This window comes from Mus caroli, unplaced genomic scaffold (genome assembly GCF_978045245.1).
Source record: "Mus caroli unplaced genomic scaffold, Mus_caroli_1 scaffold_4, whole genome shotgun sequence".
Classification (NCBI taxonomy): domain Eukaryota; kingdom Metazoa; phylum Chordata; class Mammalia; order Rodentia; family Muridae; genus Mus; species Mus caroli.
In genome coordinates this window covers 33,810,217-33,827,905 of record NW_028227259.1, presented here as the reverse complement: position 1 = coordinate 33,827,905, position 17,689 = coordinate 33,810,217, and the positions used below count along the sequence as shown (strand labels likewise).

The following is a 17,689-nucleotide window of genomic DNA, read 5'->3' as shown; positions in this document are numbered from 1 at the left end:
TTAGATTTACCAAGAGAGCTAGGGAAGTAGAAATTTCAAATATTTACAGAGATTAGTTCTTATTTTGATAGACGGGCTTAGTCCCTTAGCTGGCCTCTGGCTTTTCACCCTTGCTATTACTGCAAGGTGTCCTTAGTTCCTCAGGCTATGGGAATAACAGGGATGAGGAGGAAAGACTTCCAGCTCCTATTTTAGCCACAATTCGTGGTGTTACTAATGACATAATTCTTGTCTAGGCCTTGCTAAATCTGAGGTTGACAAGTCTTCTTTAGAGACTGCGCAGGACTCAGAACTGCGCATACTGGTTCGTGATCATACGAATACAGTATGGCTACCGCTTGGCGCAGGAGATTACTGCGGGGGAAGGTCCAGCTTGACCGTTTCTGAGTTCCCTGTGCGACACACCTGGTTTGAAGGAGGTTGGTATCTGATTCCAGCTAAAAAACAAAAAATATCTAAGGCTCTGCCTCCCCTCCCCAAAAGATACCAAGAGCCACAGATGTGGGTCGTGACAGCACGCACGGGAGGAATCGGGACAATGTCCACCCAAGCCAAGGTTAAAGGCCCACTCATCTACGGATGAAAAAATCATTTGATCACCTCAGTTAAGCGTTGCCTTATTTAAACTTAATTAATACGGGGGAGAGAGGTTGGAGACCGTACTGTCGAAAGGGCAAGCCCTTCACTGCCTCCCACCCAAATAAAAAAGCCAATTGGCCTTGTACTAAGGAGCCGGTCTTACCCCTTCTCCCTGTTTCCCCGCCTGTCATCCAAAATTGCGGAGGAATATCAACTCAGTGTTATTCTTAATAAAGCGTATTTCAAATTTGTTCAGTCAAACTTAGCCAGGGTTCCAACGCCCTACTTAAAATGCAACCAGGAAGTTACCTATTCAGCACTAATTAGCATTATACAGTCAGAGCCTACAGCTCAGCGCTATTCTGTTAGTGGTTTACTAGGATAATAAGGACAGTCTTAGCCAGATAGAGTTTACCATTAGAAAAGATAGGGAAGGGGCTGGTGAGATGGCTCAGAGGGTAAGAGCACCCGACTGCTCTTCCAAAGGTCCAGAGTTCAAATCCCAGCAACCACATGGTGGCTCACAACCATCCACAATGAGATCTGGCGCCCTCTTCTGGAGTGTCTGAAGACAGCTACAGTGTACTTACATATAATAAATAAAATAAATCTTTAAAAAAAAAAAAAGAAAAGAAAAGAAAAGATAGGGAATCCCACAGAAACAGGTTTTTTCTTTGGCCCTAAGAACTCAGGCAGAACTATTGAGCATAGATAATTTTTCTGCCTCAGGCCAGCCTTTTCTTTTCTTTTTTTTTTTTTTTTGTTAACTAATGGGAGGATGTGGTCTCTCTTCCCCCACCCTGGTACCTGCTTGCTCAAGGGTGGAGTTTCCTGCTCATTCGTTCTGCCACGCCCAATGCTATACCCTGTCGCTTTGCTGCTTGGAGACACACACGTGTTCATTCCTGCTACTGGACCCCGGGTTACTTGGTGAGAAATTGGGTTCCCTCCCCCTTCCTTTATAACTGAGTGTCTAAAAAAGTCAAATTGAGCTTTGATCAGAATGTTGTCTTAGCTACATTTCTTTCTCTCGCTGCCAAGCCCCTCTTCTCTTCCAGGTTTCCAAAATGCCTTTCCAGGCTAGAACCCAGGCTGTGATCTGCTGGTCTGACACAACAGTGTATGAAACTAGATAAGGAATTCTCTGCCTGTAATTGTACTGATGTGATCACCTCTGAGTCTTTATTCTGATTTGAATCCTCGGTTTTCATTACTTTACGAGATTCTGGTTTGAGGCCTAGAGATTTTTCAGCCTGAAGCCCAGATCCCATGGCTTCCTTGGGAAGATTTCTGGGATTGGTGAGGCCTAATTCTGAACCCTTATGATGAGAGGACACAAACAGCACCTTGGCCTCAGCCACAGCGATGCATTCCTCCCAGCGGTGCAACTCCTGGTACATGTCCATGGCCTCCTCAACAGCATTCTAGGGGTGCCACGCAGCAGGAAGGAGACCAGGAAGGCAGAGGGTCAATAATAATAGTCTTAGCCTGCTCAGCCTGGCTAAGATGTGTGTGCATGCGTGTGTGTGTGTGTGTGTGCGCGTATATGTGTGTGCGTATGCGCACTCATGCTTGCATTGAGTGCCTTGCACATGTTAAGCCCATGTTCAACCACTGAGCTACACTCCTGGCTCCAGTGATGGATTTACTATAAACTATAAGAAGCTTAAAGGCTCCTCAGACTATATAAGTTTGGAGTTTCATAAAAACTTGGATCTACCCTATGTACAAGGATTGCAAAGACAGATTCTGGAGTAGAGAGAAGCTGAGACATCATTCTGAAAAGAAGAAAAAAATTGAAGTCCAAAGGAAGATGTTTGCCTAGATAAAGATAACACAGAGGAGGAACCTAAGAAAGGCATGGGATAAACTCTCTAAGCTTAAAAGTTCTCCCTAGACTCACAGACTAGCAGTCTTTCTTTGTTTTTTCCTCCCAGGAGCCCCTCCTCCATCTGGTCCCCTTTCTCCCATTACCTGTTCCAAGAAGATCATTTCAGCAAGTTTGTAGTTCTTCTCCAGCATGGCGAGACGAGCTCGGACTTGATAGAAGTCTGTTCCTTCTCCACCCTGCAGGGAAAAAACGAGGTTTGTTCACTCAGTACAGGCAGACACAGGAAGGCCAGGAGGACATGGAGGTTAACAGACTTGGGAAGCTAAAGATTTTAAGGGACTTAGCAGCCTGAGGTTTCACGCAATTCCAAAGTGGTCCAACTTTAGGGATGAGGAGTGGGCAGGGCAGAAGAAGGTAGGGAGGCTACAAACCAAGAACTCATGGGACTAAAACTAACAAAGTTACAACTTGGGAGACTGAAGGAGTCAAGAAATGATACTTGCATATTCCCTGGACACCTGATCTGCAATCTCATTGGTCTCATGCAGGAACCGTGCTTTGGCCACATGACCTAAAGCAGAGAAGCACCTACAGCAGGGAGGCAATAATACAGCAGTTATAGTATCACAGGACTGCCATTGCAACATCGTTGGACAAACATGTAAGGAGCATCTCGTGTGTCACCATCACCCGCACTGCTACAGTCACAGAAAGCCCAGAGAGGGACAAGGGAGAGGAAAGCCTTGTTCTCTGGGATTTTCCACTCCAGTTGAGATAGATAATTGTAAACGGACAAAGAGGGGGAGAATGAAAAGTGAAACGAGCAATGGTGACACTGCCACCAGTGGCTGAGGAGGCCCCTGACATTGGCTGGCATCTGACCACAAAGAGAAGCTCCTCCCTGGCCAGACAAAAATATGGTCATTGCTACAAAGTGGAACTCTGTTAAGGGGGTGGCCAGGAACTTTCTTGCTAGATTTCAGGCCTGCTCCACAACAGGGAATCCACATCAGGGGCTGCAAACCTGGCCAAGTCCTTGACTGGGGAAGTCACAGGCCCTAGTGGGGAAGCCACTGCTGTTATTTTTGCAAAATGGACATGATTTATCATTCGATCTCTTTCTAAATACTTGAGGCTATGCCCACCAATCAGCACTGCCATCAGCCTTAGTCAGGAAGCAGCTTTGTGAAGTGGGCAGACATAAGTGCGGAAGCAGAACTGGGCAGGGTGCCGAGGATGAGACTGCTGCTGTGTGGCGCTGAGTGGGACACACGTACCCCACTAAGGTCAGGGAACATCTTGGGGGAGGGACTGGAAAGAATGCAAAAGTTGGAGGAAAGCGCAGTGTGCTGTGGGATGCTGTCTTCCAGGCCACATGGCTGTGGCATGTGGGGACCATTAATATCCTGTTATGGGGATATAGACACTCAAAAGACCCTGCCCCTCCCTCAGGATCTTTGGGCCGTTAATGGTGGGGGTTAGGGGAGGAGACAATTTCTTCATGGTTTTAGCCACTGGTAAGGTGCCTGTGCTCCTGTAAGAGACACTAGTGAAACTCACTGAATCATTAAAAAGAGAGATTAAGGTAGAAGAGGGACTATCTCAGAAGAAGGGGATCAGACAGAGTGCGAGGGAGAGACAAGACGGGGATGGGGTGACTATGAAAAAGCACATTACAGCACCATAAGGAAACCCATCAGCACGCATGGTTAATATACGCAAATAGAAACATTTTTAAGAGAATTAGTCTTGGCAAGATGGGATGGAAGGGATGGTCATGCAGTACTCCCAGCAAGGATGAGTAGGGCATGCTCAGAGCCAAAGGTTACAGTGTGGCTAGAGACCAAGCAGATAACGGGACTAAGAAAGAAGCTGAGGCAAATACCTGCAGGGCCACTGGCCATGGCAAGCAGTCTGGATTTTATATTGAATATAACAGTAAGCTATTGGAAAATTCTGGGCAAAAAAACCAATGTTTTGTTGTTGTTGTTTTATAAACAGGGTCTCATGGAACCCAGGCTGGTCTTGAACTCATTATATAGTCAAAGGATAACTTTGAACTTCTGATCCTCCTGCCTCCACCTCCCAAGTGCTGAAATTATAGGCATGTGCTACAATGACTGGTACAGGTGGGACTCGAAATCAAATCCTGGGCTTTAGGCATGCTAGGCAAGTACTCTACTGGCTGAGGGACATCTCTAGCCTTCTAACTGATGATCTTAAGAAAGTTTTTGCCAGGTGTTGGTGGCACACATCACCCAGTACTGCATAAACAGGGTGTGGTGGTGCAAGCCTGTAATCTTAGCTCTAAGAGGTAGAGGCAGGAGGATCAGAATTCTATGGTCACTCATGGCTACATATGCAATTTAGGCTAGCCTGAGCTATAAAAACAAAATCAGGGCTGGAACAATGGCTTGGCAGTTAAGAGCACTTGTTGCTCTTGTATAGGACTAGGGTTTGGTTCCCAGGACCCATAAGGAGGTTCACGACCATCTGTAAATCCAGTTTTAGGAGACCTGATGCCGCCTCCATGTGTACCAGGCACATTATATATATATATATATATATATATATATATATATATATATATGCAAGCAAACCAGACATACACATAAAAATAAATACACCTTAAAAAGTAAAAAGTGAACAGATAAGATGGGGCCCTTAGGACTTGCTGATGGCCTGTGTGGTTGCAAGGGGGGACGGGAGAGGATGGGAAAGCTGGAGGTCACTTTCTAGAAGCAGCTGATATGTGCTGAGCACTTACATCCCCATAAGCCGTTTGGACTAATTCTCTTATTGTTCTTCATCACCATCACCACTGCCACACTTCCTTATGCTACATGCTACATGGTAATGACATCATCACTGCTGGGAAGTGGAGCCAAGGTCTGTCTGAAGGACTCTGAAGTCATAAACCTGTCTATTACCTGTGTACCACAACCAGGACAGACATGGAAGGCATGATAGGAATTCTTGGGCAGGCTGGAGAGATGGCTTAATAGTTGGTTAGGAGGGTATACTGCTTTTTCAATGACCTAAGTTCAATTCTCACTACCTACATCAGGAGGCTCACAACTGCCCTTAACTCTAGCTCTAGGAGAACCTATACCTCAGACCTTTGCAGGAACCAGCACTCATGTGGAAAGACGTACACACAGGCCCTCACACACACTGTGGTGCTTTGGATGAGAATGCCTCCCACAGGTTCAGAGGCTTGAAGACTTGGTCCCCAGTTGGTGGAACTGTTTGGGAAGGATTAGGAGGTGTTGTCACTAGGGGTGAAGCTTTGAAGTTTCAAAAGCTTTTAGCCAACTCCAGTGCTCTCTGCTTGCTGGTTCTACCATGATTTCACTCTACCATCATGGAGTCTAACCCCCTGGAACTATAAGCATATTTTATGCTATCTTTTATAAGCTGCCTTGGTCATGATGTTTTATCATAGCAACACAAAAGTGACTAATGCAGACCCAATTAAGAGTAACTAGCTAGGTGGTAGTGGCAGCACAGGGCTTTAGTCTCAGTACTTGGGATTGTTTGTTTGTTTGGGAGACAAGGTTTCTCTGTATAGCCCTGGTTGTCCTGGAACTCGTTCTGTAGACCAGGTTGGCCTTGAACTCAGAGATTCTTCAGCCTCTGCCTCCTGAGTGCTGAGATTAAAGGTGTGCATCACCACTGCCCAGCTAACAACCAACCTCTTAAAGGGGAACCTTGCAAAGAAAAGTAAGAAAAAATATTAAGGCATATTCAAAGCTAGACGGATGGCTCTGCAGATAACAAAGTGTGGAGCTCTTGTAGAGGACTGGTGTTTGATTCCCAGGACCTCATCAAGGCAGCTCACAACCTCCTGAGCCTCCAGCTCCAGGGGATCCAACAGTCTCTTCTGACCTTGGTGGGCACCTGCACTCCTGTGCACAGACCAACACCCTGACATTCTTATACACAAAATTTAAAACTATTTTTTAAAAGATATAGTCTTCAAATCTAGGGTGGGCACACCAAGGAGGGCTCATAGCATTGCAGTGGGGCTGGGGTGGGGTGGGGTGGGGTGGGGCAGTGCCTGCACACGGGGCAGGAACAGCCCACAGATGAGCACTCAGAAGCCTCCTAGCTATCAGCATCTCAGATGCACGCCGCTCTTACCTCTCAGCAGTGTGAAGCTGCCTTGCCGCCAGGGCCAGTTTGCTCAAGGTTTTCCACATTGCCTCTGTTTCGGGAGTCATCTCCAGGGTCTCCAAGAAGGCTGTAGCCCTGGAGAAGAAGGCAAGCAAAGTGCAGGGGTGAAGGTGGATCTGACAGAGAGAAGCCAGGGCACACTGGTGCTGGGTAGGAAGAGGGGAGGAACAAAGGCCACAGGTATTTGCCCTTCTTGTCTAGGGTCTTCCTAAAATCACATGACCCCATGAGCCATGGCAGTTTAAGGGGTCACTGCAGGTGTCCCCTAGACCCACACTCGCTCACCACCATTTGGCTGTCAGCAGCTTCTCACCGGGTGTAGTTGCCATCATCGATGGCTGTTCCAAACTCAATCAGGCCCTCGTCCAGGGTGTAGGCCACAGTAGTCACGCCTTCTGTCACCATGACCTCTGTCTTCCCACCACCTCGCTCCAGACCGACAACATCACCCTGAAACAGGCCACCCCACCACCCAATTCCAGATTAGCACTTCCATGCCCCCAGCTACTGAGCAGGCCTGCTCTCACCTAGCCTGGGTTTCATACCGAGGGAATGACAGTGACAGTGTGTCCTATCACTGTATGTCTCCCAGGCTGATAAAAATGCCTGAGCTGTGCAGTATCCTTGGGCTAAAGTTAATGGATGTCAGCTCTAGTGCCTGGAGGGATACTAACAGAGTGGCATCCAGCTCTTCAGCAGTACTACATGACTAAGATGTGTGTGTGTGTGTGTGTGTATGTATGTGTGTGTGTGTGTATGTATGTGTGTGTGTGTGTACACTCGTGTGACTGTAGACTGCATATGTACACAGGTGACTGCATGTCCACATGAGAAAGCCAGAAGACAAGCTTGAGTGTCATTTCTCAGGGGCTCTAAAATCATATCAGAAGATGCAGTGAGAATAACAGGAGTGTGAACATGCATGTGCGCCCACACACACACACTACAACCAGTATGAAAGGATAAATTTTAACTATAAGCAATTTTAGAGTTTTAAGAATTTTAGGTATTAAGAATAGCAGTTATGGGGTTTGGAGAGATGGCTCAGTTAAAAGCACTTGACTGCTTTTCCAGAGGTCCTGAGTTCAATTCCCAGCAAGCACATGTTAGCTCACAATCATATGTAATGGGATCTAATTCTTCTGGTGTGCATGAAGACAGAGCACCTATCGTATACATAAAATAAATATCTAAATTTAAATAATAAATCTTTTTTAAAAAAAGAATAAGCAATGTGTTGCTGTAAGATTACATATTACGTGTTTAAAGATATGGAGATGACATGGGAAATTAAGTAAGGAAACACTGTGGAGTGGCTGGGCATATTGGGAAAAGAATCAAACGAAATTTTATAAAGTGAAACCTGTGGTGTTGAGCATGGACAAGTTCCCAGCCTAGCTTTAGCTCCTGGAGTAAAGCCTCAGTGGTGGCTGGAGTAGCACACAAGTGTAAAGACTGAACTGACTGAAGGATGGAGCTAAAGATATCACCCAGAATGTTCACGAGCAAGAAGAAAGAAACACAAAAGAGGTTGAAAAGGCAAACGAGACAGAAGGAGAAGTGCTCCATACGCCTGGTTAGAATGCTGGGAGAGGATGGCTGACAAGTTCCCAAGAATGTGGAGGCTATTTGTGTTCACAGTTACAGGAAACACAGCATATGGCGAATGGAATAACATTTAAATGTATATATAAAGGCAAGAGGTACATCTCAGCACTAGAGATTTTACTTCCAATGCATAGGAGCAGTTGCTAGCCATCCACTAGATAGACCCCAAACCTCTAATCTGATGAAGTGGCCTGTGCCTACAGTCCCTGACGCTCAGGTGGCCAGGGCAGGGATTGCCTGAGCCCAGGAATTTGAGGCCACTCTGTCCTATATAGCAAGAAGCCATCACAAGGAAAAAATACTATGTAGAAAAGATATAGTATAGTGTCAAAACACCTAAGAAAACTAGTTTTAAAAGCAACCAAAGAGGGCTTGAGAAGAGGGCTCAGAGTGTGCACCGTTCTGGCAGAGGACCTGAGTTTGGTTCCCTGAACCTAAGACGGGCAGCTCAGGGCTTCCTGTAATTCTAGCTTAGGAGATCTGATGCTTTCCTCTGGTCTCAGCAGGTACCTGCCCTCATTTGTGTGCATGTATATGCACACACACACACACACACACACAATTAGAAATTTTTTAAAAAATCTTCAAAGCAGGTAAAGAGAAAAAAGCTGCTAATAAGTCTCTCAGAACAAGCCCATGAATTATTGGGATAACATGTTACAAAACACTAGGAAAAGTTAGCTGTTGGTCTAAACTTAGGTACTGAGTCTAAATCTGTTTTTAGAACAAAAGCATGTTCAGATCATCAAAAACTGAAAGGTTTTCATTTTCTGCTAATGAGACTCTCACCTAAGGGATTGCTAATTGATTTCTCAAGAAGAAAAGTCATTTCCGAGGGGAGACGACAGCATAGGAAGGAAAGGTAGGAAGCAAACATGCTGGTGATGAATCCAAGTTCTGTCCATAAAAAATAACAATGCAATGCACAAGCCATGTCTGGTGGCCCAGGCTTGTGATACCAGCACTTAGGGAGGGAGAGAGAGGCAGGAGGTTAGCCTGAGCTACATAACAAGTCCCAGTTCTAGGTTATTGGGTGGAGGCGGGGAGAAAGAGCAAGAAAACGAACATGAATGATGCTTATTTTGGGAATTAAAAAAAAAAGTGTATGAGCCAGGCATGGTGGCTGTAATTTCAGCATGGAGGCACTTAGCAAAGGCAGGAGTGTAGACAGTTCAAGACTATCAAGGGCTTGCAGCTGGACTATAGACTGAAAGACTCAAAGCTGAAGCTGGAGAGAGAGCTCACTGGTTAGCTCTTACAAAGGACTTGGGTTTGGTTATCAGCCCTCACACAGCAGCTCATAACTATCTGTAACTCTAGTTCCAGGGGACCCAACCTTTTTCTGGTTTCCACAGGTACCAGGCATGCATGTGGTATACAGACATACATGTAGGTAAAACAAACATACACATAAGATAAATAAATCTTTTCTTAAAAAAAAAAAAACTAAACTAAAGGCTTACTTCTAGAACCCCACTGCATGTAATTTAAAAGCACAGTGGTAAATGCTTGCTTGCACATTATGCCTAGTGCCGTGGGTTTGGTCCCAGCACAGCAGCAGCAGCAGCAACGATTAGAACTAAAAGCTAGAGAGATGGCTCAAGGGGTAAAGGCACTTAATGGCCTGTACTCAATGCCAGTACCCACATGGTGGAAGGAGAGAGTAAACTCACATAAGTTGTCTTCTGACCTCCACATGCATGCCATGGTATCTGTGAATGTGTGTGTGTGTGTACATACACACAAGTAAATAAATGTAATTAAAAAATTTTAAAGTTAGAATTAAAATACCGGACAATAAATGAAAAAGGGAGGTAGTCAAAATTAAAGACTTCCAAGGCCTATTATTGTAGGGGAGTGTGGTCTCCCTTCTCCCACCTGCTTGAACCTGTTTGCTCAAGGGTGGAGCTTCTTGCTCATTTGTCCTGGCATGCCTACTGCTGAACCTTGTCGCTTTGCTGCTTGGAGGCACACACGTGTTCATCCTGCTACTGGACCCCGAGATTGTTTGGCGGGAAATCGGGTTCCCTCTCCCTTCCTTTATAACTGAGTGTCTGGAAATAGTAAAATTGAGCTTTGATCAGAATGTTGTCTTAGCTATATTTTTTTCTCTCGCCGCCTAGCCCCTCTTCTCTTCCAGGTTTCCAAAATGCCTTTCCAGGCTAAAACCCAGACTGTGATCTACTGGCCGGACACAACATTTGGCGCCCAACGTGGGGCTGAAAAAAAACGACAAAAGATTTTTAAAAGAAACACTGCTGGTTTAGAGCTCCATGGAATAATTAAAAAATAAAGGAAATTCATACCAGAGAAGGTATGGGCTAAGCTGAGACAGCGTTAAACCCGAGCGCTGGTTCACTTAGGTTCAATAGTAAAGCTTAAAAAGAGCTAGGCACAGGCGGTAGGCCGTGGCTCGCAAAAGCTACATTGTTAGGTGTGAGAAAAAAAAGGGTTTATTAAAAGGAAATTAATAATCAGATGGATTGCCGCAGTTATAAAAACTGCATCATGAGGGAGGAAATTGTCCCAAAACGCAGGAGTACTCTGTCCCCTTTTTGTGTCTTGTTTAATGTCTGGTGCACCAATCTGTTCTCGTGTTCAATTCATGTATGTTCGTGTCCAGTCTGTATGAATAAATGTTATATGTTTTATGTTAGATAATAAAGATGGTATAAAAAGAAAAAACTTTATCTGCAAAGCCAAGAGCTGCCACGTGTTTCAGCCAAGAACCAGACACGTGGCAGGAGGGCCCGTGCTGGAAAAAATGTTCGTTTTAAGAAAAAGCAGCGAGTGCACAGCCTCTTAGTTTCTTACCAAGAGCCACAAAAGTGGGTCATGACAACACCCACGGGAGAAATTGGGTCAATGTCCACCCAAGCCAAGGTTAAAGGCCCACTCATCTACGGATGAAAAAATCATTTGATCACCTCAGTTAAGCGTTGCCTTATTTAAACTTAATTAATACGGGGGAGAGAGGTTGGAGACCGTACTGTCGAAAGGGCAAGCCCTTCACTGCCTCCCACCCGAATAAAAAAGCCAATTGGCCTTGTACTAAGGAGCCGGTCTTACCCCTTCTCCCTGTTTCCCCGCCTGTCATCCAAAATTGCGGAGGAATATCAACTCAGTGTTATTCTTAATAAAGCGTATTTCAAATTTGTTCAGTCAAACTTAGCCAGGGTTCCAACGCCCTACTTAAAATGCAACCAGGAAGTTACCTATTCAGCACTAATTAGCATTATACAGTCAGAGCCTACAGCTCAGCGCTATTCTGTTAGTGGTTTACTAGGATAATAAGGACAGTCTTAGCCAGATAGAGTTTACCATTAGAAAAGATAGGGAAGGGGCTGGTGAGATGGCTCAGAGGGTAAGAGCACCTGACTGCTCTTCCAAAGGTCCAGAGTTCAAATCCCAGCAACCACATGGTGGCTCACAACCATCCACAACGAGATCTGGCGCCCTCTTCTGGAGTGTCTGAAGACAGCTACAGTGTACTTACATATAATAAATAAAATAAATCTTTAAAAAAAAGAAAAGAAAAGAAAAGAAAAGATAGGGAATCCCACAGAAACAGGTTTTTTCTTTGGCCCTAAGAACTCAGGCAGAACTATTGAGCATAGATAATTTTTCTGCCTCAGGCCAGCCTTTTCTTTTCTTTTCTTTCTTTTTTTTTTTTTTTTTGTTAACTAATGGGAGGATGTGGTCTCTCTTCCCCCACCCTGGTACCTGCTTGCTCAAGGGTGGAGTTTCCTGCTCATTCGTTCTGCCACGCCCAATGCTATACCCTGTCGCTTTGCTGCTTGGAGACACACACGTGTTCATTCCTGCTACTGGACCCCGGGTTACTTGGTGAGAAATTGGGTTCCCTCCCCCTTCCTTTATAACTGAGTGTCTAAAAAAGTCAAATTGAGCTTTGATCAGAATGTTGTCTTAGCTACATTTCTTTCTCTCGCCGCCAAGCCCCTCTTCTCTTCCAGGTTTCCAAAATGCCTTTCCAGGCTCGAACCCAGGCTGTGATCTGCTGGTCTGACACAACAGTGTATGAAACTAGATAAGGAATTCTCTGCCTGTAATTGTACTGATGTGATCACCTCTGAGTCTTTATTCTGATTTGAATCCTCGGTTTTCATTACTTTACGAGATTCTGGTTTGAGGCCTAGAGATTTTTCAGCCTGAAGCCTTTGTTCATGAGTTAACAATGTAGGTTCGTTAAGGGGGGATGTTTGCTGAAATATTAATTCTGCAGAAGTCACTTGAATATCTGCCTTTGGAGTTAACCCTGCAAGTTTTACCAGTCCTTGAAGATGTGGTCTTGGGTATAAACTCAAACACTCCTTTATTTTAATGCTTGATCTCATGGTGAGTCCTGATGCCACTTCTTCAGATTTTACAATCAGAACCAGTGGTTTGGGATTTAATACAGTCTTTATAATTCGAAAGCCTGGTTGTCGTTTTATTTCTAAAACCTGATGTGTTGGTGCTAGGGTTAATTTATTGGATTGCACATTTTGTAGCCAAAGGCTTGGAACAAATTCTGAACTTATCACATCATGTATTCTGGGAGTCAAATCATTGTATTTTGACTTTTGAGGGGTACTCTCTGGAATCTTCACAGACTTTACAACTTGAAGTGGTGGTCCAGGAATCTCTTCCACGTTTGCAGAAACTTTGGGGAGGGCAACTGATTGAGGAACTGGAAGGGGTGTCTTTGCAGATTCTGTCACTTGATCTCCTGGCTTTGGATTAATGCCTATAAAGTTTGCCATTTGATCCAGTGATTCTATTGGAGTGATGCTTGCACTTTCCAGGCTCAGATTCTGAGGTTCTGTTAGCTTAGCTGCTACCTCTCCTGGCTGCCCTGTACCAAAGGTGAGCTCTACAGAGTCTGTATTTCCCTCAACTTGACTGGTTTGCTTGCATGACAACTCAGAGAATTCTTTTTGCAGCCACAGCATAGGGGCCAAATTTTTAGATTTGGGAATCTGAGTTCCTGGCCCTGGTGTTATTCCTGAAACAAAATCTGGGATGTGACAGAATGGCCTTGGTGTTGATACTACAGATTGTTCCCTTTGAGATCTTTTCTTAGAGCCCACCCCCAGAGGTCCTAAGTCTTGAGGACATGGCCTTGGAGATTTTTCTACAAATCCGGGTTGTCTATTTACTGGCTTTGGAGTCATTCTAAGAAATTCTTTCTCTGGCTGTTGGTGGTGAAGTAAAATTCGCTTATTTAGGGACTTGACACCTAGGCTTCATGCTCATCCATGCTCATCCCTGCAAAGTCCACCACCTGTCGCTCTGGTCTATATATGACTTTAGTGGATTTTGTGACAGAATCAATTGTCTGGGGCATTAGGTTCCCAGGTTTCATGTTTTGAAGAATTGACTTTGGTGGTGACTCCACAGATTTTCCTGGTTCTGGCAGAGACACTGATGACAAGTTTACCTGTTTTACACCTTGCCATTTTGGCTCTGAAGTAAATGCCAAAGATTTTGTATTTTGCTGCTGTGATTTCAGTGACAAATTTGAAAATTTGACACTAGTCAGTGCTGGTCTTGCTAAGAGCTTCCTGGTGGACTGTGGTGCCAATACCATCATTGGTTTCTCCTCTGAAGAAAAGAGTTGGCAATTCAGATGTTCCTGTTTGGATCCTATTATCAGCTCCTTAGGGTTTGTATCTTGAAAACATGGCTTTGGTGCAAGGGAAGACATAGATGTTGTGAACTGTGGCATGGCATCAATTCTGAAGAACTCACCCTTTGAGACTGTGGCACTGGCTTCAACTGCACAGTTTGAAGGTTTTGAAAACAAGGATCTGGAAAAAACAACTTCTTGCTCAAGTTGTTCAGACCACAGCTAGTTGTCAGTTCTACAGCACTTTTACAAAACGGTATTTGTGTGCTCCTCTCTGGAAACTTTCTATCTTCAGGTGGTGACCTTGGTAAAGCCAAAGAATTCACACCATTTGACTGAGGCCTCAAACTTAATATAGGTTGTGCACTTTGCTGCCATGACCCACGCTGGTTCTTCAAAAGTGGGTTCTTTTGAAACTTTGCCCCTGGCATTAAGTTAGATGAACCCACACCTTGAGAAGGTGATCTAGAGTTTAACAGAACAGATTTTGTACTTTGAGACTCTGAGTCAGGGGTCAACTCAAAGGACTTTATGCTTTGCAACTGTGGCCCTGCACTGGGCTTTACAGAACTTATGCACTGAGGTTTTGACTCAGGATTAAACCCAGAAGAATTCATATCTTGACTTTGTGGACCAGGGTTGTATTCCATAGGTGCTATACCCAAATTGTTTGACCCTGGAGTTAATTCAGACTTCAAATCTTTCAAGTGTTGTTGTTGAAGTTTTGGAGCTTGTAAATGTGACCCAGGGTTGTAGCCAATAGAATTTACAGACTGAGATTCTTGACTTAGAGTACATGCAGAAGAATTTATATCTTGCAAATGTATTCTAGTATTGCACCAAACAGGATTTACACACAGAATTTGTGGTGATGGAAATGTACAAAAATTCATACCTTGAAAAAGTGGCCCAAGATTATACCTATTAGAATTTTCACACAGAGGATTTTGCCCTGCAGTGTATACAAAAGAATTTACTCCTTGGATCCCTTGTGTTTGGCTACAGTTACCTGTTTGGAACTTCTCAGGTTTTACACTTTGAACAACTGGATCAGTAACAAATTCAAATGAGGTTGCACCTTTGAATTGTAAGTTAGAGTTCATTTCATCTGCGGGTTTCATATTTGCAGGCTTTGATTTCGTTTTGGCTACAGTTACAGGTTTCACACTTTGCTGTTTCAAACATAGGGTGATCACAGGTTTCCTATCTTGCGTTTGTGGCTGTGAAGTCAGTTCCTTGGGTTTTACACCTTGCAGTTGAGGCCCTGGAAACACCTCCTTAAACTTCTCTTGAAACAGCATCCTTGGTACAAAAGTCACAGGACTCTCCTCTTGCTTCTTTGGTTCAAGTTTCAAGTCCATGGCATTTACATCTTGAACATGTGTACCACAGGCCAACCCCTTGTTTTTCAAATCTTGAATTCTTGAACCTGGAATCAAATTCACAGATTTCATATCTCCTCTCAGTGAACTACTTGGGGATACCACAGTAGATTTTATCCTCTTGAGACACTCTTCTACAGTTACGTTCACAGGTTTCCTATCTTCTATTTTTGACCTTGAAGGAAGTAACCTATGTTTTAAACCCTTCAAGCTGGAGCCTGGAGGCAGCTCCTCAACTTTCCTATCTCCTGCCTGCATCCCTGGGGTTGACAGCATAGATTTGACATGCTCCAGCTCTGACTTTGATTTTAACTTTGTAGATGTAATGTCTCCCAAATGTAGCCCTGGTGTTAATGCCACAGATGTCAGAGCTTCTTGCTTTGAGACTGTGTTCTTCTCCACAGGCTTTATATGTCCCAAAAGTTGTCCTTCTATCAATCAGAAGATGCTCTGCCTTGGGTCTGTGGTCTTCTGATCAACTCAGAATGATCTGCATTTCCTAAGTGTCTCCCAGGAGCCAATTTCATTGTTTCCACCATTTGCACCTGTGTCTCAGATACCACTTTATTAGACATTTTGTCTTCAAAGCTTGGTACTTGATTGATTCCTTGTGACATATTTTACATCGTGAAATGGGGACTCTTGTCCTATCAATTCTGGCTTCATCCCCTGCCTCTCTGGCTGTGTTGTCAATTCAAAATTTTTTACACATTCTAAATGTGGCCCTGAGTTTAGCTCTGAAGTTTTCACACCTTGAAGTGGAGTTCTTTGTATTACATCCAAAAATTTGACATCTTGAAGCTATGGCTCTGAGTTAAAACTCACTTGCCTTGTATCTTGTAGTCCTACAGTCATCATCTTTGCTAATTTGGGGTCATGCATCCCTAACTCTAGAGTCATAGTACTTCCACTATCACACATCAATTCTGAGATTTGCTCCCCAAATTTAACCTCTTGAAGTCTCGGTCTTGAAGCCAGTTCAGAAAATTTGGTATCTTGTTCTCGAGGTCCTGTGCTGACGTCCTCAGATATCACATGTGGATGCTGTAGTTCAGAGGCTTGTGTTGTAAATTTCATGTTGTGAAAATCTGATCCTTGTGTAGGCAGAGCAAGCTTCCTATCTTTGAACTTTGGCTCCTGGCTTAATGGCCAAAATGATTATGGCATAAATCCCTGAGATGTCCTCTCTTGAAGCAGAAAACTTTGTATGAACTGTGTATATTTGAAGCCATGGTGGCATCGACTCAGAAAATCTCACATCTTGCAAACATGGCCCTAGACTTACTTTAGTAGATTTCCCATGTTGTAGATGTGGTTCTAGAACCTCTGGCCCTGTAATAAAACCAGATGACCTGATTTCTTGTACTGGGAAATATGATATTGCTTCATCAGATTTCAAATTATAATGTGGGGAGCCTGAGATAGAATTTGCCGGATTTTCCCCTTGAAGAAGTTGCCCTTGATATAACTTTGGAAATCTGACACTTTGCAGGTGTGGCCCTGGAATCAATGGTGATTTGACAACTGGCTGCTCTTGGCCCAAATTCAAATCCACAGATTTCACAGTTGGAATCAGTGTCCCCTCAACCAACTCTTTTGGTGATAAACTCTGAAGAACTGGCTCTGGTTTTGCCTTTTCAGAATCTAACACTCCTAGAGATGACTGTTGTACTAAATCCTCAGATCACTTTGTAACTCTAGTCCTTTATCTATTTGCATAGACTTTACATTGTGGAGCTGTGGTCTTGGGATCACATCTATAATATGTGGTGTGGGTCCTGTAGTTAACTCTATAGGTTCTACACCTAGTCCAGATGGTTCAGTGATTTTTTTCTACCAATGACTCTGATTCCTCAATTTGCACTCTTGGTTCTAGATTCAACCCCTGAGATCCCATTTCTGAATATGATTCTACAATGTTCCCCTGGGTATTATCAACATCAGGCCATGTCAATTTGGTACTTGCTGCATGTTCATACATACTCATTCCTGATGGTTTAGTAATCTTTAGTTCCCTTGTTTGATACTCAGGATTTACTACGTTTATGGATTTAATTACTGGATTTCATGACTTGGGAGGTACACTCACTTTTTGAGCTTGGTATGATGGCTGTGATAAGTCAGTCTTATCATTTGTTTTCCTCACAGGGTCTGATACCTCTGAATGTGAATCTGGGATTATTCCCATTGAATCCATAACCTGAAGCAATGCCATCGGAGTGACCTTTATTCTGTCTGTGGCTGAACATGGTGGCTTGGGTGTCAGCTTTGCATGAATTCCTTGTGCCTTATGTGACTTCATCCTTTCTTCTGGAAGACCTATGACCCTCTGCTCTATATTCAACCCTAACACGTGCTTTGGATCCTTTTTCTGTAAAGTGGTTTCTACCTGAATTGCATTAACTTCTATATTTCTGGAAGATGGCATGTCCATTGATATAACTAAAGGATTATATCTAATGATCTGGTGGTCATTCTCAGATT

General features: G+C 43.9%; 2 protein-coding genes across 2 annotated transcripts in view; both read right to left on the bottom strand.

Moving 5' to 3' along the window:
* Positions 1-17,689, bottom strand: part of LOC147005122 (uncharacterized) — a 29,032-nt gene that overhangs the window by 6,949 nt on the left and 4,394 nt on the right. The window contains 8 exon segments of the mRNA XM_085836325.1: positions 12,228-13,389; positions 13,467-13,906; positions 13,909-15,626; positions 15,668-15,810; positions 15,812-16,442; positions 16,444-16,891; positions 16,894-17,033; positions 17,035-17,689. The exon segment at positions 17,035-17,689 is cut by the window's right edge and continues 704 nt beyond it. Of these exon segments, the coding sequence (XP_085692451.1) occupies positions 12,228-13,389; positions 13,467-13,906; positions 13,909-15,626; positions 15,668-15,810; positions 15,812-16,442; positions 16,444-16,891; positions 16,894-17,033; positions 17,035-17,689 (5,337 nt within the window).
* Positions 287-7,114, bottom strand: LOC147005123 (intraflagellar transport protein 172 homolog). The gene is made up of 6 exons (XM_085836083.1): positions 6,900-7,114; positions 6,554-6,661; positions 2,914-2,998; positions 2,554-2,646; positions 1,752-2,003; positions 287-301 (listed from the first exon to the last, which is right to left on the bottom strand). Exons 1-6 carry the CDS (start codon positions 6,989-6,991, stop codon positions 287-289), a joined length of 645 nt encoding a protein of 214 aa, XP_085692209.1. The 5' UTR covers positions 6,992-7,114.

Bases quoted from the DNA above. Each gene is read 5' to 3' on its own strand.
- LOC147005123 (XM_085836083.1), bottom strand. From the start codon at position 6,991: ATGGTGACAGAAGGCGTGACTACTGTGGCCTACACCCTGGACGAGGGC. The intron at 2,999-6,553 runs GTAAGAGCGGCG...TCCCTGCTGTAG, and splicing joins CAGCTTCACACTGCTGAGAG to GTGCTTCTCTGCTTTAGGTC. The intron at 2,647-2,913 runs GCAAGTATCATT...TTTTCCCTGCAG, and splicing joins ATCAGGTGTCCAGGGAATAT to GGTGGAGAAGGAACAGACTT.